Source organism: Ananas comosus, linkage group 17, assembly GCF_001540865.1.
Source record: "Ananas comosus cultivar F153 linkage group 17, ASM154086v1, whole genome shotgun sequence".
Classification (NCBI taxonomy): domain Eukaryota; kingdom Viridiplantae; phylum Streptophyta; class Magnoliopsida; order Poales; family Bromeliaceae; genus Ananas; species Ananas comosus.
The window spans coordinates 8,971,818-8,991,424 of record NC_033637.1 but is presented as its reverse complement, the minus strand read 5'-3'; the positions used below and the strand labels follow the sequence as shown (position 1 = coordinate 8,991,424).

Below are 19,607 nucleotides of genomic sequence, written 5' to 3'. Positions count from 1 at the left end.
TCCCAAAGGAAGTGTATTTTAGATCTGCTTCAAGAAAAAGGGAAGTCGAGAAAGGAGTGTAGGCCTGTTGATTCGCCAGTGGAAGCCAACTACCATCTAAGAAATGAAATTGTAGAAATTGTTGATAAGGAGATGTACCAAAGACTAGTGGGATAATTGATCTATCTCTCTCACACCCGACCTGATGTTGCATTTGTGGTTACTATGCTTAGTCAATATATGCATAATTCAAAAAAACCATATTTCAATACTACCTATTGTATTTTGAGTTATCTGAAGTCGGCACTGAGAAAAGGACTTTCATTTTCTAGCAATGGCTATTTGAAGATCGAAGCATTTATAGATGCTGACTGGGCTAAAATTAGTTGACAATAGAAGGTGTAGCGCACTGCACTTTTGCAAATTTAGCAAGGTTCTAGTGTAAAATAGTATTTGATACTATTAGAAGGTTTTGGAGGAGTTTGTTACAAATTGAAGTGGTTATAGCCCGGAATTCAGCACGAAAACAAAGTTCTAAAATCAAAAGTTGCAAAATGGCAACTGTGTCAGGCAACGATACTTGTATTAGGGGTACCGGTACTCAGTTGTGAGAATGGCGTGGTAATCGTTCTATATTATCGGAACTGGTTCTAGAGTACCGTTATTGATGGTGGAGTATCGATACTGGATATGTAGTGGTAGTGTCAGAACTATCAGTTTTTGAGAAACCTCTTCTGGAGTACTGGTATTGGGTAGAGTACCGGTACTGACTTTTGAGTACTGGTACCAACCTGTACACCGGCTGAAATTGCATAGGTTGCAATTTCTTATTATTGGAGGCTTTATTTGAGTTTGTTACCTCTCCTATTACACACTCGCCACTCGCCCTCTCCTCTTTCTCTTTCACTTCTCTGCTAAAGAGAAAAGCTAGGTTTTCTCTTTCTCCATATTTCTCTTTTCTTTTTTTTTTTCCCTCCTCCTTAACAAACTCCATCCCCTACCTCATCTTCTTCCTCTAGAAGCTACTTTTATCAAGCTGGGAATTGAAGCAAGGCTTCTTTGGAGTTCTTGAAGCTTCCAACCCTCAACCCCGACACTTTAATCGAGGTCTAGGGCCATAGTAGAGATAAGCTTTTATGCTTTGAGCTCCCAGTAATGTGGTTTTTTGGGAGGTTCTTGGGGATTTAAAAGAATATTGAGCTTTATGGTTTAATTTGGGTGTTTTTGATTGTGGAGCTTTTGGATGGAATTGATGGGTAAAAACTCTTCACGTAGGTTGGATTAGAAGCCTCGACAACTAAGATCGGATTTACAACGAAATTCTAACAAGTTGACGTGAGTTCTTCATATTAAGATAAAATTTTTGGGTATTTTGGAATAAGAGATTTTGATAATTGTAAAGTGGTTAGAACTCTTCCTTTAGGGTAGAAAAAAAGATTCGACAACTTACAGCTGAGTTTATGATTGGATTTCGCCAGCTTACAACGGGGACAACCTGACCGAAATTGATGATCTCCTTTTATATCATCTAAATCTTCTTTTGAGTATAATTTCTTGCTAACTATGAATTTGAATTCCTAATTATTGATATGAGACTTGGGATTTCTCCAATATCATAACTGCTTCTTGAAAGTCTATTTATTAGAATGTTACATTATTGTTCTTGCTCTTTTCTTGGAAATAGCATGTTAAGAGAGTCAATTTGCTTGGAACTTCATTAATTGGACATATGAAATCCTCATTTCATGCTAGTGAAGATCATAACCTATGAACATGAACATTGACACAATATGATGCGAAAATTGAGTCATCGTATATACGACCTTCATGTATTATCATTGAGATACCATTGAACATCTATCTATACATATAATAAAAGTTGAGTTCCACCGAAGCCTCCCCGCGTTTGGCGGGGGGCTTCGGTGGGACCCACACTTTTGGCGGGCACGGGCACGGGCGCAAGTCGCGCGCACGTGTCAGCACGGGCGGGCGCCGGCGCGCGAGGGGCGCGAGCGGGCACCGGGCATGGGTCGCGCGCACATGGCAGCATGGGCGGGCGCGGGCGCTAGCGAGCGCCGGGAGCGGGTCGCGCGTGAGCGGGCGGGCGCGCGGCGTGGCGGCTCGAGCGGGCAGGGCGTGGTCGCGGTGCAACTCTCTCTCTCCCCCTCTCCCCTCTCCTCTCCTTCCTCCTCTCTCTTTCCCTCTCCCCCCAGAGGCAGGCCACACGAGGCGGGCGCGGCGCAGGCGGCGCTCTAGCCGCTCGCGCCCCTCTCGCGCGCACGACTCTTATCTCTTCCCCTCTCTCCCACTCTCGATCTCTCTCACCCCTCTCCCTCTTCATCTCCCCTCTCTCTTTCTCTCTCTCAACACGACTCTCTCTCCCCCTCCCCCCCCCTCCTCTCTCTTCTCTTCTCTCTCTCAACAGTGTAGCAATTTTTCCACTAGAAATTTAAAAATTAAAAATACAAATTTTGAAATTTTAAGTTTAAAATTTTATATTCAAATCTAAATTTAAAATTAAACATTTAAAATTAATTTTTTTATTATTTAAAATTTAAATTTAAATTTAAAATATAAAATGTTGAAGTTTAAAATTTAAATTTTAACAATTGAAATTGAAAATTTCAATATTTGAAATTTAATATTTGAATTTTTTAAATTTTATTTATAATTTAATATTTAAAATATTGAAATTTGAAATTTAAAATTTAAAACTTAAAGTTTAAAAATTTTATATTTTATCTTAATTACTAAAACTAAATTTTAAAATATATATAATTTAATATTTAAATTTTTTAAATTCAATTTATAATTGCCTATCTAATCTTTTCTCTCTCTTTCTTTTTTAAACCAAAAAAAAAATTTAGAAAAAAAAAACAGTCTAGACCTATGCGAAGTCCCACCAAAACATAAGATACATTTGCAATTTAGAATAAGTCCTCCAATTTTAACTTTTTAATTAAAAATGTATTTATAAAATAGTTACTGAAACTACTAAGTTTGATTGAATTTTTAGATGAAGTTATTAGAATATTTTAACTCTACAAATACTGAAAGTTAAAAAATATTAATAAAAAAAATTAGCTTTATAATGTATAGAAGACTATATGAATTTTGTTTATTTTATTATATTTTTTAATTTTAAAATTTTAATAATTATATATGTTGATTGACTGAAATACGGTTGATCCGCCGCGAAGCGCGGGCCCTAAACTATGTGCATGAAACTAAAGCTTGCAAGAGCCAAATTGAGCTCAATTAGCATTCGCTTGTGGTAGTTCATGTAGGGTACTAAATTCCAGTATACTTCACCGAACTTTGGCTAAATTGGGCAAAGTACGGAGAAAATGGTGTGTATGAGACTATTGGAGGAAGTTTAGAAGTAAAAGTTGTGGGTTGAGTGAAATTTTCATTGAATGAGAGGGGATAAGTTGCAATTGTATTGGGGCTTAAGGATAAGGCCTATCTCACCTACTCTCTCTTTTGTCTTCTACCCATACAAGTGAAAAAAAAAAAGAAAAAAAGAACTCTTCTTTCTCTCGAAACCTTTTTCCCTCACTTTCTAACACCTCTCTCTCCCTTTCTCTTGTAATCCCTCTATCAAAGAGGAAAGATTGGAGATTTTGGAAGCTTCAAGTTGGAGAAAAATCTTGAAAGAGCTCTATAATGGTGGATCAAGCTTCTTGACTATGGTGGTTATGGTGAGATTATGGATTAGAATTAGAGATTTAGTTAAATCTTTCAAATGAAATATTTGAAATCCTTAGGTGTTTCTAAACTAGTTTAATTAAAGGACTCACTATGATTTTTGGGCGTTCTTGAGGTTCATGAAATCTAGGACTTGGATTTTGGGCTTTTGTCCCTAAGAGATTTGGAACTAAATTGATCTCATAAATCTCTAATTGAAACAAGGTTGTGGCATCCAATTTGGAGATTTCGCCGTATTTCATCCGATAGGCTTGGGTCGAGCCAAATCAGCGTCGAAAATCAACTTGCTTAGAAATTCTAGCAATTGGTAATTAAACGAGATGGGTGGTGCTCTCCGAAATGATTGGATTTCTTCCTATGTCTATGTTACCATTTTGGTCATATGTGTATATACATGAAAATTCTATGCATATAGGGTTATTATTGTGTTTGAGCTTTCAATTTTCCTTGCATGCTTCCTAAAATAGGGTTGGACAAATGGATTGAGAACTCGGTACTTGGACGGATGAGGATTGGGTCGTTGGACATTGGAAACCCTATGAATGCAATGAAATAGAATGTGAATTTAGAAAACATTGTGAAACATTGGTGACATGAACTTGGTGGCATCTTAACTAGTTGTTTGGACATAGAAAACAAAGTGAAATACTAGGTGTCATTGTGAGTGAAAACATGAACCTAGTGATGGAAATATGGATTGAGTATCCTATTTTGCATGTAGAGAATATGAATATTGTGTGTCATGATTGTACAAGTGAGTTATTGCCATAGTTGCACAGGAATTGAGAAGAGCATGCAAAGGATTGAAATGGATCCTCTGGACAATACTAGGAATTTGTATATCCCCGTATGTTGTTACCCTGATCAGTAAGGTATCCTCGAAATAAAAGGACTGGATCATACTCACATTGTCTGTTTGGCTTGTGGTAGGTCGCGACACCACAAGCAGTGAGCTCGGAGTTGTCACGTTCGAGTTAAATAGAATTCTTCCTACCAGACGGCCCTAGATGGGTTAAGGGGAATTCTTCCTATCTGTTGGCCCCTGGTATTGTGAGTGGGCTCAACTTCCGGGTGAGCTGATATGATTGGCTCATGAGGTAAAAGAGAGTCAGTTGAGCATAGTAGATCATGTCTTTGGTTACGCCCCCGTGCAAAATTATATTATGTTGCTTTTTCTGTGTGAAATTCAATGTATTTCTTTTGTTTACGCCTTAGGCGGATAGGAAAAACTTTGTCCATTCGGCGGTCCGTGTACGTGCCCGAACCGACCAAAGTGGTGATGCTGAGGCGTGACAGTTCACTCCCTACAAGTTTAGGCTCTCCGGAGGTGTAGCTAAACGAGTACACTCGCTCTTACTTTTTGAGTGCCAATTGGGGGTTGGTACGAGGGAAGGCTCCATAGTAGGGTGCTGGACATGGCCCATGAGGCGCGCGCAAGCTTGGAGCGAACCTTAGATCGATCCTGTAGCGATTAGGTAAAACCTGTATACTGACATCGTATCAAAATTTGATGCATTGGACACATCCTTTTATTATTTCATGTATTCTAGAGGTATAGTAGTATCATGGTTACTAGCATTCTATTCTTGTCGCAATTACCTACTTTTTGCTTCTTACTATTTATCTCTCGGTTGACCTAGTAGTGTAGAGCACCCCTCTCGGTGGCGGTACCCACTAGAAATTATTTCTTATAGTTCTCACACCACCCTTTGTGTAAGGTACCGGACTTCTAAAACTATGAAGTTACGGTGTACATTTAAATGGCTCCGGTGAGGTTGCGGCGGAATGTAACATACCGGATTTTAAATATAAAAGTGAAAATAAATAAAAATAGTATGAGATACTATTTTTATTGGATTTAGAGAAGTGAAATATAGGTTGGGAATGACATGTGCTGAAATCGGAGCGAAAACAGAAGATTTAGAATTTTCTGTTGNCTGCAGCGGAGCCGGGAAAGCCGCTTGGGCTTCGGATTTGCAGATAAAGAAATTATTGAAACATTGCCGAGCAGCCTAATGGCTTGGCAGAAGCGGTTGCGCAAAGCAATGGATCGTTAATCCAAATGCTTTCCAGTTTATTCTAGTTTGGGAATATAAAATGTTTTAGGGTAAGCCTCGGGATTGCATGTTAATTGGAGGTTTATTAGGTTTAATTTACCTAGTTGTACGGTTGTTTCGAGTAATCTCCGATTATCTTGTGAATTACGATTCCTAATTCGGTTTAGGGTTTTCGAATGGGGTTGCACTTGCGGCGTTGCTTTTGTGCGGCGAGGTTGCCCGCGTGCTTTCGAGTTAGGCAGCGGAGGTTGCGCAAGCGTTCGAGCTAGAGGTGGTTGCGGCGCTTAAACCCGCTCTTTATATCTCTCTACTCTCTCTATAAATCTCTCTCTTTCTCTCCCAAAGAGAGAGGAAGTGGTACACGCACACTACGAACCACGACCGACGTCGAACTCCTCCTTCTTCGGATCATCGAAGATGAATATCAGTTGTGGAGTTATCATCGTATGTGATAAGTGTAGTCCGTCGAGGTTTAGACTATAGAAAGCGGCCTCGGGAGACTTATAGGCAAACTCGAGTTTAAACTGTCAGTACAAGCCAAAATGAATTTCTCAGGTTTCTTTAAAATTATAAAGTCAAAGCTGGGGCAAACCAGTGGCTTTTGACACGGCTTGACGTTAGAAATAGTCTACCGAAAGCCTACGATAAAGAGAGAGATGCCCGCAGTCTTTTTATACTTTGAAGTTTAGATCGGAGTAATTTTATAAAGACTGTGCGACGTTGTAAAATCATGGAAATGGATTTGAGGCATCGTGGCACATAACCGAAGACCTATAATTTTCGGGGGTGCGAAGCGGAGCACGGTTGAGGCGCAGTTGCAGTATCGGGCCGTGCCGGGTGCCGAGTGCCGCGGGAGGCCGATTGCAAGTGTCGACGAGCAATCGGAACGCGAGTTAAAGGTGGGTTGTGCTTACCGAAGCGACTAGGTCGCCCTTTATGTCTTAGCAATGTAATCTCATGTTGATGCATGTGCATGTAGACAAGAGCAAGGATGCATGTTAATAAAGATGCATAAAGTAGATGCTAAGTAGAAAGCATGATAAATGGTAATGCTTAGAGCAAATGCATATTAATAACAATGCATAGTGGGGAGCATAATGATTATGGCATTAGATAATGCTAGCTAATGTAAAGTAATGCATGATAATGATAATGCATAGATGAAAATGCTTAGTAGAAATGCATGGTGAGCAAGTTACATAATGCTAATAATGCATGATAATAATGTAATGCTAAGTAATGCATGATATGAAGTAAATGCATATTAATAATAATGCATGATGAGGATGCTAAGTAAGGGATGCATGTTAGTAATGATGCAAAGAGTAATTGCTAAGTAGAAAGCATGATGCATGGTATATGTATATAAACCAGATGATAACTCTAGGATGAGGAGAGATGACTGGACAACTAAGTTGTCAGGTAGATCGAGTGGCATTTAACCTAGTGTTAAAGAACATAGGTTGGTTAGTAAACCTAGAGTTGAACAATCTAGGTGTGTGGCATCTAACCTAGTGTTAGTAAACCTTGGTTGAGCTAGTAAACCTGGAAGTGGATATCTAGGCAAAGATGATAAGAACCTAGCAAGTGTATCTAGGTTAAGTGATGTGGACATAGAACCTAGAGTGTTGGAACCTAGGTTGATGAGTATAGTGGTATAGCCACTAGATTGAGCTAGGTCGACAGTATAGGGTTGGCTATGAACCCTCGACCTGTGGTAAGTGGATTCCGGAATCCCAGGACTTATGATGTCCCTGGTACAGGCTAGGGCGTTCGTGCGACGATTTCGCCGCCGAGCTTGGTACCGTGGGTAGATTGGGGGCGATCACATGGAGATCACCGCCCGGGGCTTGAACCATTGTGCTGGCGTTTGTGCGACGATTTCGCCGCCAGAGTGGTTAAGCCATTTGAGGATCAGACCGCCAGAGTAGACTGAATCCATGCTGGGTAAGTACGATGCGGGTGCCTCCAGGTGACTGAGTCTGACATGATCGTTGTTGGGTGTGGTGCGACCCGTTCGCCGCCAGACGGTATGTCATGTCTCGAGCTCACGCTGGGTATGTGCAACGCGATCGCCACCGATGGTCAAGTCTTGTGACTCGAGCCGTATTCAGCGTGTGCGACGATTTCGCCGCTAGGAGGCTGAGTCAGAGAGAGTGCGGTAGGCTGTTGAGCAGCCAGTGCGCGGACTATCCGCAGATGATTGACTCGAAGCCGAGTCGGGTGGTTAGCTATGATAGGGTAGAGGAACCCTTATGAGCCAGAGATAGAGGCTTGAGCTAAGGTAATAGAAACCTTAGAAGCTAGTGGTTGGTGTTGTGATCCTAAGGTAATAGAAACCTTAGAGTAAAGTTATGAGCTAAAGTAGCCAAGTAAAAGTAGAATTCATATAATCTACTAGTTGTTGCATGGTTTTCATATCGCATATCGTGAGGCATGGCATGTATTTCAATTGAATATATATATCTGTTGTATATTGTTGAACTAACATGTTGCAGTGCCTCCTCGGACCTATCGGTCGAGCTTTTCCCTTGGGTGGCCGTACCCACTGGGAACCATAGAGTTGGTTCTCACCCCACGTTGTTTTGGGGTTTTCAGGTCGTTCGTGTGTGGCGCGGCAGCGCGAGGCGAGAGCGTAGCTCAGTAGATAGCGCCCCACCACAGAGACCGAGGTAGCAGTACCTTGAGGCAGTCTAGCTTAGGGGTCTAGAAGACGGGGCGTGACAACTTAGTAGGCTGTAGAGTGTGTAGACTCTAATGTGATGAGCTTGTCGTCTAGGACGTACGTTTGTGGGTAGTGCTTGTGGATGTATCCGTGCCTGGATGTTTTGTGGAAGCTAGTGGTTTATGTCTTTGCTCCTTGGTTATGCACAGTCTTGCTTCGATATGCAGTTGCCTGGTTGGTACGTGTCTGATATTGTTTGGATCAGGACGGTAGTCCAAGCTTGAGTATTCTATAGTGTCACCTAAATAGCTTGGNGTGGTTGTGAAATGAATTCTTGTAATAGCAAGTAGATTATGTATTTGATACTTCCTTATGCAATCTGGATTGATATCCGTTCCTTGTTGGAACATTCGTTGATTGTTTGGATTGCGACGCCTTGGACGTACTGGGGAGACTCTGTCCGCGTACAGGGGAATTCCCGGTCCGTTCGGCGGTCTGTCGGCGGCGCCGCGACCCGGTCCAAATTGGCGGTTGGTCGCGGGGCGTGACACTTTGTTTAGTGTTTTTGTTTCCAGAGCCATCTTCTATAGGGGAAGCCTAGGATCGTGGGAAAGGAGTCGTAGGATAGCTAGTCTTTTTGCCCGAATTTGGATAGTCATAGAAGTTGACCTTTATGTACAACTTAGTGAACTATGAGAAGAAAAGATGATGTATTTATTCCATGTTTAACTTATAAAGCTCTTGAGATGAGATGCAAAAAAGTTTTATGTTTAATTGGGACCTTTATGTAGTGAATGTGGAATGCTAATATGTTTTAGTAGTTGCTCATATGGTTTGGATACCCATCAACTTGTAATCTTCTTTTATGCAATGTTGTACAAAGATAGTTTATATTGGTTGAGAGTTTACGCTTCGTGTGCATGAGGGTGCCCTTGTACATGCTGTGTCTGGGCATATGCCCAGGAAGGATTCAATTATAGCCCGGGCCATGACAGAAGGTCCACCTCGGAGTATTGTACATTCGTTGGTGGCAATTTAGTTACTCAATGAAGCAAGAAACAACCTATAGTAGCCAAATCCAATGCAAAAGCTGAATGTAGAGCCATGGCTCATGGTGTTTATGAGTTGCTGTGGCTTAGGAGGTTTATGCAAAAATTGGATATGCTAGATGCCAAACCGTTGATGTTATATTGCTATAATAAGGCGGCTATCAACATTGCTCATAATCTAGTACAAAATGAAAAGACAAAACATAATTGATGAGTATAGTAAGCTATAAATAGCAAATATTTATAATTATTTGATTAAATCTTTCAAAATAATATTATAAGAGCTTATTGCAACCAAAAGAACTGAAATAAGTCCGTGCCAAAGCGTGCCAATAGGAGGTCGTGCGTATCCATCGGCACGCAAGCGTAACATGTGTCGGCACGGAAGCGTGTCGGTGCCGTACAGTGCTAGGCAGACAGCAGCACGCCCCCGTGCCACGGCACTTTAAACCTTGGTTTCCATTGTCTTTATAAATTTTTAGCTATTGAAAATGCTGATAACATAGGAAAATATTGAGGATCAAATATTAAGCTTCAAGTGTTATATTTTTAAAATGACTTATAGTTGCACATTATTAACTTGCTAGATCACAATTGTCTAACTTTTGTTTTAAAAGATTGCATTCCTTGAAATTAATAAGTTGGTATAATATCTTGAATATATAAGAAGAAGTCATTTAAAATGCAACACTTTACCATATCGAACAGCTAAACCCCAGAAGCGAGCAAGCCAACACCTCTTAAAGACAACCTCTTCCTATTAAAAGAACAAGCATATGCAATCAGACTCTCCGGAAGAACAGTGTGCATCAAAATTCAGAAAAGACGACTTGCACATATGTATTTAAAAGACCTTCTCTTCTTCAGTTAAGATCATTCTCTGAGTCATGGAGTGTAAAGCTTTTGCTTCAGATTCAGCTTCTCTAAGTTGCTCTGCTGCTGCTGCAGCCTCATCCCTTGCCGCCTTTTTATGAATAAGATACAATAGACCATTAAAATTACGTAAACATTAGGAACGCCTAACATGTATAAATGGAAACGGAAACAAGCTTGCACCTGCACTTGTTGTCGAAGAGCTGCCACTTCCTCATCTTTATCATTCTTCTTAGTTTGAATGGCATCTCTCATTTGTTTCTAATATTTACAAATAAAAAAAAATTTGTCCACTTTTGATAAGCAACTAACAACTTTGACAGGGAAAAATAACTAATCAGCAAAAACTTTCCATTTTGTCGCAAGGCAACCAATTGGAGAGTGCCTTACTATGTGACCAATTTTCTTTTTTTGAGAGAGAGAAAAGTTACTAAATAATTGGCCATGATAAAATCATATTTCATAAAAGATATGTATATCCATTGCTAGAATATGTACTTCTTTTTGAAGTAGTGCCGCTTCCTTCCTGCAGTTGAAGAAAATCAGTCAATAAAGAGAGAAAACAATCTGTATTAAGACTCGTGTAGAAGTACCTTTTCAATAGACGAACCTCCATAGATGCCCCTTCTCCAAAAAAAGCAACCTAAAAGTTAGAGAACAAAACATGACAAAGTATCAATATCATAAAGGATTTTGTCATATGGATAAGTTGACTAAAAGAATTCTGAATATTCATTACACACTTCCTCCATTCGAGAATATGAATGCCCAGCAAAGGACCATGTTGAATTTTCTTTAAGGTTCTCAAAAGTTAGAATGGTAAACATAGATATCGTCATCCTCATTCATGCACTTGGTGAGTTGGTTATACATCAGAATAGAAGTATGAGTAACTTATAATGCAAAGCTTCAATCATGGAGTTAAAATGAAGAATATGAAACTCGAAATTCTCAACAATCTCTAGAGGACCAAAAGAGGGGGAAAAAAGGAAAAGAAAAGAAAAGAAAATAAAAGAAAGAACTCTTCGAAAAGGCATGGTAATCAAATCTAAACCACTCAGATAGCAAACTAGAAAAATACTAAAGTTGGCATCTGGATTAGCAGATAACCTGTTTCTCAAGCTCCCTGGTCCTAACTTCTGCTTCTTCATATTTTTCCTCAACTAACCGCAGCTAAAAGACAAACTGAAGAGAGTTAGCAGTAGAACTGAATACAACGTAGGGAAGATAAAGATAAGTATAGCACACCCTCTCGAGAAGATTTTCATTCTCTTCTTGGAGCATATCAAGCTGCAAACAAGCAAAGGTGATCGTAATGGATAATTCTTCGATAAAGAAATAGCAGTTTTGTCTTATGATTTAAAAAATAGAAGACACGTTGAATCACTAGAGAAAAAAAAAAAAATTCAATTTTTTTCGATGTAATCACGTGAATGATACTTGCATTTTGAGAATATACCTCGTCTCTTAGGTCAGAAGTCTCACGTGAATCATCATATTCTCTTGATTTCCAATGTTTCACATCTGTAGGAAACCTGCAACGTACACTAACAACTTTATTCAAACTAGTTAGATAAGAATGTCTAATGAGGGACTTGAAAATCATGCATATATGCAACTAGCCAAACTTACCTGAAATGTAAAAACCATATACAAGAATACATTTTATTTTCTAAACATATTGCAATTTTCTGCTGCAAATGATAAGACGCCAAAAATTTACCTTCTATCTCTATGTCCGTTAACAGGAACGTCGATTGCAGGTATAGGAGTAAGAGTCTTCACACTTGGAGGCACTAATGTTGTACGAATTGATAAAGACGGCCTTTCAGTAGATGTCGAGTGAACTGCAGGAGTAGGTTCTACAGAGACCCGACTTAACTAGGTAAATTGTCACAGTATGTATTAGAGGTTGTCTTATTGTTATCTATAATATAAAAATAAAAAATAAAAAAAATGAAGAAGTAATACAAAAGATACAAAAATAAAATAAGAAATGCATTTGTGCAGCTCTCCAGAATAGAAAGGAGGCTTGTTGCCTATACTTTGAAACATTTTACAGTTTACAGCCGTATTCGTGATTCCAATTTGTGATCGCCGGGGTGAGCGAAAGCTCGTGCGAATGAAGAAAATTCGGGCGAATAAATATTCAAATCGAACTCAAGTTATCTTTGAGACAGAAATTTAATCTATCTAATTGAATTCAACTAAATTCTTCTAAAGTGAAATCAATCGAATTCTGTACAGATTTGGTTCCAAACAGAGTACCGCTGATACACCACGGAGGAGGAGAACAAAATCAGATAATACAAGGAAAAGGATAATTTTGATCAAAACAAATAAAAATAGGATAATATTTATCAGAATTAACAGATGGCCACATGAAGATTTAAACAAGTGTTAGATTAGCTTTCTTTTCTCCGGTGCAAGTGATAGTTGATCAGATGGAGGACATTTTCACAATTACCCTTAACTGCTATCCCAAAAGATGAGGAAAGAAGAAACATTGCGCTTGATTAGAATAACTACTAATTACTAAACTATGCACGGCCTCAGCTGCACCAGAAGAAGAACCCATACACTGCTTAAAGAGAAAATTAAAAAAATAAATTAAAAAATAAAATAAAATTACTGCGGGCAAGGGGGATCGGTTAGAAGATCTCTCTAGCAAGGAGGCGGCGACACCATCTACGAAACCAGGGGAGGCAGCAGTGCCGTTTCCTCTGGGAGCAGCGCGGCGGTGCATCATGAACCGGGACGCCGACTCGAAGTCCTCATCGCCGTCGCCGGCGATGGCAGCCTGCAACGCCATGATCTGGGCGAGGCGGGCGTTGGCAGCCCTGGCAACGAGGTTGGGCGCGCCTTTGGCGGCCGGGCTGACGGCCGACGCGGAGCGCAGGAACGACGATGGCGACGAGGCGCTCAGCTCGCTCAGATGCCGCGCGAGGGTCGGCGACGGGCTCCGATCTCGCCACTCGGACATCGTCGGTACGACAGGGGAGAAAGGATAGAGATGGGGGATACGGAGGACGAGGTGGTGCAACTGGCGACTACTGGGAAGAGGTCTCACAGTCACGGAGGCGGGGACGCGGGTTTGAGACTTCGGGGGGTTTGAAAAATTGAAAGAGAAAGAAATCCAAGTAGATCGCACGCGCTTCTTGAAACACGACACAGAATCCTGGGATGACGTGCTAGGATTTTATTGGGTGGAGTAGGTGAGTAGACGAGTCATAGCGTGGATACACGCAGCTATGAGAGATCGAGTCCGTGGACCTGATCTTTGGCCGTTTCATCTGGGGTCCTTGTCTAGTGATGAAGGATGACTATGATTTTATTAGTGTATTAAATTGGTAATTAGAGCGAATAAACGGACAAAAATTTTATGAACACTGTATCCATAAAGGGTAATTCGAGGACGCGCCGGATTGACGCCGTGTGGCACCCGAGCCACGCGGGGCTCATCGCCCCTGCTGCTCTTCCTTTCCGGAGAGCAGTAGGACTTTGTTGGTGCACCCGGTGCATCATTTTTTATTTTCAAATTTTATTTTTTATTTTCAAATTTTATTTTTTATTTTTTAATTATAATTTAATATAATAGAGATATATACTATGATTTTTTTAAAAAAATGCGTAAAAGAATTTTAAACCATGAATTCTAAATTCTTTAACATATATTTTTAAAATATCATAATATATATATTAAATTATAATTTAAAAATAAAAATAAAATAAAAAAAATGGTGCACTGGGTGCACCCAAAAAACCTGCTGCCCCTTGCAGGGAGAGAAACAGGAGTGATGGGCCCGCATGGCTTGGGTGCCACACGGCACCCATCTGGAAATGGCTCTATACACGTGGCGTCAATCTGGGGTATCCCTAAATTATTTTTTTTGGGACAAAATGTTCATAAAATTTTTGCCCCAAATAAACTCGGAGGAAACGGTTTATTCCTGGTAAATACTAATATAATATTGTCAGAGTGTAAGGATGCTTCACTTTAACATGATGTGATTAGTACTACTGTCAGCCTGCTGTTACCGGGCAATCCGCGTCATAGGGAGCGCTACAGTCGGCTTTTTATTGGTCATAAAAATTACTCCCACATTCTTCGCCCATGCTTCTATCCGTTTTCGCTAAGGGATCTTCCTTCTTTCAGCGGCTATTGATGTACCATATGTCTTATTTCAATTTGTCCATACCATCTGCACACGCATGCCAAGCTGCGTATCAACTAGAGCTATTTTTTTGCACCAACACTAAGGAACCAATGACCTATCTATAAGAAAAAAACAAGAGCTAAAAAATTACCTAGATAAACAAAATGCCCATGGCTTTGTTAGATTCTAGTCTACAATTTCTCTAAATTGTAGTAATTCCAAAATAATTTTGTTCTTAAAAAAAGAAAAGCGTCTATAGGCAGCCATATATCTAAAGGAAACCCACACTACATGTTGCTTGATCCTGGCCTCAACCCACGAATACATTTCACTTGGATACCACCTCCATTGATGCGGGCCAACAAGTGGCTGGTAACTTTGAAGGTACTTCATTTTCCTGGCACTTCATCTTTAACGGGTGTTTACAAGCACCACATTTACATTGATCATTAGTATCTATTTCATTACGTATTGCGATATTGTAGTTGGAGGATACGTGGAGGTCACCGGCCACTTGGACTGGGGGATTTGGGGTTGTGGGGCCTATTTTTTAACCTATTTATTGTCTCCTTTCTTCTCCCACTTTTATTTTTTAAATCCAATTCAACTCTCCCTCTCTCTCTCTCTCTCTCTCTCTCTCTCTCTCTCATATTTTCTATCAATCTCTTTCTCATTGTTTACTATACAATATAGTTTTAAGTAATAAATATTACAAAACTAATTAAATACATATGATTTAAATCATATAAAAAGACTACATATAAAAAATTACATAATTTGAAATTTAATAATAAGATTTTAAGAATGTGGTATATAAAATTTAGTTTTATACCATAGTTATAGAACATTGCTTCTCCATATTTTATCTTTCCTTCAAAACTATAATAAATAGGGAAAACTTCAAAAACCCTCCTTGTGGTTTCAATTTTTTTCACTTTAATACCTGTGGTTTAAAATGTATCAAGTTAGTACCCCGTGGTTTCTCACTTTATCACTTAAGTACCCTGTGGTTTAAAGTGTATCAAGTTAGTACCCTGTGGTTTTGCACTTTATCACTTCAGTACCCTATGGTTTTAATTTTGTATCAAGTTAGTACCCTATAGTTTTTTAAATCACAAGGTACTAAAGTGATAAAGTGCAAAACCACAGGGTACTAGCTTGATACATTTTAAACCACAGAGTATTAAAGTGATAAAGTGAGAAACCACAGGGTACTAACTTGATATACTTCAAACCACAGGGTACTAAAATGAAAAAGTGTGAAACCACAGGAGGGGGTTTTTGAAGTTTTCCCTAATAAATAATTACCAGGACCAGTCTATTGTCACACCACATGCACTAAACTTATTGTTTAAAGATAAATATTATAAATTAAAATATAATCCAATATATGCACTCTACACTATATAAAAAGTCTATTTACAGAAACATATAGAATTTAAATTTTTATAAGTGTTTAAAAAATTCGACGTATAAGATATATTTATGCATCCCATGTACGAAATAATTTTGAACCCACCAATTCCGCGACGTATCTTGCCGCTTTGACCTATTACCGACACATCCCGTCGAGAGAATAAGAAACCTGCTAAAAGCAAAATTTGTCCGCTTCCTCTTGCCCTTTCGCAGTCTCTCATCGTGATGCAATTTCCACTACTAAAATTTTGACATATAACGACATTATTTAAATATTACTAAATACAAAATATATTGATATTTATAAAGAATTGTTGGTTAATATGTTATTTATCGATATTTATAATTTATTATTGGTAAATAAAAATATTTAGCAATATTTATTTTTAAATGTCGGTAAAAGATAATTTAAACATCAGCAGTATTTTTAGTGCCACTAAGAAGATTTAATTGCCAGTATTTAAAATTAAATATTGATAAAAGGTCTTAAATTAATCCTCATATATATCAAAATAATATGGATTCCCAAATATTTTTCCTTTCTGCCTCATTCTTCTGCCTCAACTCTTTAGGTTCTAGTCCAGTCATTTTCTCCTCACTTTTTAGGGTTTAATCCCAAATATCTTAATCTCCATCCTTTTAGGGTTTAGTTATTATCTTCCTCCTTATTCTTTTACGATTTAGTCGTGATATATCATTTCCATCCTAAATCGTGGTGTAATCCAATATGCTTTCGTTGATCTCTTTTACAGGTTTCTCTAATCCAAAAAAAATCTAATAGTATTATTTCTCTATTTTTATAGATTTTTTTTAAAAAAATAGATTTTAATGAAGTTTTATAATGTATAGTATTAGAATATCATGGGCTATATTTGAAAATGATAAGTTTTTTGCTTATTTTTTATTTAGTCAATATAATGGAACCATATTATGTATATGTTTATTTTTTCTATACCATACAGAGGGATTTAGATTATTTTCTTAACTTTTTGTTTTCTTTGTTATGTTGAAAAATAGTCTTTTATTAATTATAGAATATCTATAATCCATCGGAGTCCACAAATGCTAAATATTATCATGTGTACTAGCTAGTCTTTCACCTCACCCATCACATGCATGAATAAAATACTCTATTTGTCTAGCGATTTGCAAAGAAAACATATTGTATTAATTTCAAAATAAAAATTTGCATAATAACGGTTAACGTAATCTTTTTTTACAGATTCAGCGCAAGTAAAGATACATTTAGAATTCAAAAAAATATAAATTATTTTATGCTATTTTGTTATGTTTACAAACTACTTTATGTCATGTGACTATTTTGTATTTAGATGCGTAATTTGTGTACGAATTACTACTTTTGTGTTTAGAAAAATTTGGTGGTTTTTTTTTTTTTTTTTGAATGTTGAATGTACTACAAAATTTTACTTATTTATTTATTTAATTGGGAATGAGCTTATTAAATAATTTGGGTTATTTTATTATATCTTACGTATGTTACTTATTACATGAAAATACTAAAATCACATATTATTTAATAAAATTATATTGTTTTTAAATAATATGATAAAATTTAATTATTTTATGATAGTGCAAATTATTATTTATATTATTTTTTTCTGTTTAAAAGTATAATTTAAAAATATTTATATTTGCATAATAATTTAGAATTATCGGCATTTATTAATGCTGGAATCAACAATAGAATACTAATATTTATATAATATTACAAATTAAATAATAATTATCGGTATTTATTAGTGTCAGAGATGATTAAAAAATACAAGCATTTAAAAAATATCGATAATAGTCATCTCTATAACGGCATTTGTTTAATATTACTAATTACTTAGTATTAACGACAACCTATTTAAATGGCGATAGAAGATTTATCAATACGAATATAAGCGGCATTAAAATCTTAATGCCACTAATAATTTTTGCATTTTTTTGATTTTAGGCGGCAATAACTGAATAACACTAAATCATAATTTTTTTTTGTAGTGTTTGGATTTTCTTCTTTCTCCTCTCTCTCTCCCTCTCACATGCCTATCGATTATTATGTTCATAAAAACTCACTCCAATGGCTCAGGAGGTTTTCCCCTTTTCTCTTTCTTTTTTTACAATCAGATGAAAAATGGCAATGGCAGATAGATAATTAAACGAGCAACAAATATACCTTTTGCTTTGTTAGTATACTCATTTTTTATCACTTTGCCATTATTGTTGTTTTTGTTCTTTTTTTTTCCTTCTAATCACTTTATTATTGCTACTGTTCCTGCTAGTTCTTCTTCTTTAACTTCTTTTTTTATTCTTCTTATGCATTTACTGATGCCACTTTTACTACTACTATAAATATAATTTATTATTTTTATAGTTTTATCTATTTTTTATCATTTTATATTTTTATTCTTATATTTTTACTACACCAACAGCTGCTGTTGTTGCTCCTTCTACTTCAGGTTCTTCTACGTACTTTTATTTATTTTTATTTTTTTATGTTTTTATTGTTTCTTCATTCTTCAGTTTTTTTATTTATTTTCTTTTATAGAATTGACCTATCTCAATACCTAGATTCCTTCACTAACTATCTTATATTTCAAACCATACCATTTTTTAATCTACAGTATTTTCTCTATTCAAAATTGAAGAGTTGGATTGACTAAGGGCCCTTGTGAGATTGAGGTCCATAATGTTATTGAGCAAACTTATTTGGGCAAAAACATATAGAGACATTTATAAGATTCTGGTAATCCTGTGTATCTTTTATTAAAAATAATCAAATCATCATCATTCAACTCAAGTAATTGTAAAAAGTACTAGTATAATAGTGAAATCATTATAGACCGCTTAAGCTGCATGCATCCTGCTACTCTGTGTCTACCACGACCCTTCATACAGTCACAGTGCTAAAGGTAGTCCTGTCGGGGTAAAGATAGGTGCCATCCCCTAACTCAGCCTTGATAAAACTAGAGTTACTACTAAAGATGGCACTAATGATATTCTCCCGAGACACTCAGACTGGAAGTGGCTCGCCTGGCCACAAAGTAGAACTTGTGTCCATGCTGCGAGCATTACGGAGGCACATGCAGTCTGCTACAAATTACACTTCGGGGTGGCTATCAGTGGTCAAACATCCCTCACCAAGTGAGTTGCGAGGACTCCTCGTACTCGTCACTGTCCTATCTCCTTGGCAAAAATTGAAGATCTCACTCCATTTGTCCCTTGACACTTTGCAAGAAGTCATGAAAGGCAATTCCATAAATCTCTCCCAAGTAATAGCCACCAGATCTATGTTGGAATCATCCGACTCCCCGCCAATCACTACTAGGCCTTACCTCCAAACTCTGTCTTCATCAGCCACAATGTCATGGACGAGCTTTTCCATATGTAATACCCACTCCTCAACAAGCCAGTGGTCAACTTTCCTTCTGTCAAAGGTTCGAGGCTTGCATTTCTAAGACTCCCTCAAGTGGCAAGTAGTCACTCCCGCTCAGACTAAGAAATAGCAGTCGGCAACACAATCCTTGTCATTGAAGCTTGAATCGGCTGCGTCCCTCTAATCACCTTCCTACTCTCAACGCTTAGAGTAAGGTGTGATAACTTGGTGATACTGACTGGTTCGCTGCCACCGTCCCTCTTATAATCTTTTATTGCTGTACTGATTTCGTACCTTCATCTATTAGATTAATAACTCAAACAT

General features: G+C 37.8%; 1 protein-coding gene across 1 annotated transcript in view; it reads right to left on the bottom strand.

Moving 5' to 3' along the window:
* The window catches only part of LOC109722738 (coiled-coil domain-containing protein SCD2-like), a 32,537-nt gene extending 19,106 nt beyond the window's left edge, over positions 1 to 13,431 (bottom strand). The window contains exons 1-10 of the mRNA XM_020250856.1: positions 12,964 to 13,431; positions 12,055 to 12,212; positions 11,791 to 11,866; positions 11,580 to 11,621; positions 11,442 to 11,504; positions 10,925 to 10,974; positions 10,830 to 10,857; positions 10,515 to 10,592; positions 10,312 to 10,422; positions 10,155 to 10,215 (exon numbers count right to left, since the gene is read on the bottom strand). Coding sequence (XP_020106445.1) covers positions 10,155 to 10,215; positions 10,312 to 10,422; positions 10,515 to 10,592; positions 10,830 to 10,857; positions 10,925 to 10,974; positions 11,442 to 11,504; positions 11,580 to 11,621; positions 11,791 to 11,866; positions 12,055 to 12,212; positions 12,964 to 13,314 — 1,018 coding nt within the window. The 5' untranslated portion in view covers positions 13,315 to 13,431. The remainder of the gene's footprint in view (positions 1 to 10,154; positions 10,216 to 10,311; positions 10,423 to 10,514; positions 10,593 to 10,829; positions 10,858 to 10,924; positions 10,975 to 11,441; positions 11,505 to 11,579; positions 11,622 to 11,790; positions 11,867 to 12,054; positions 12,213 to 12,963) is intronic.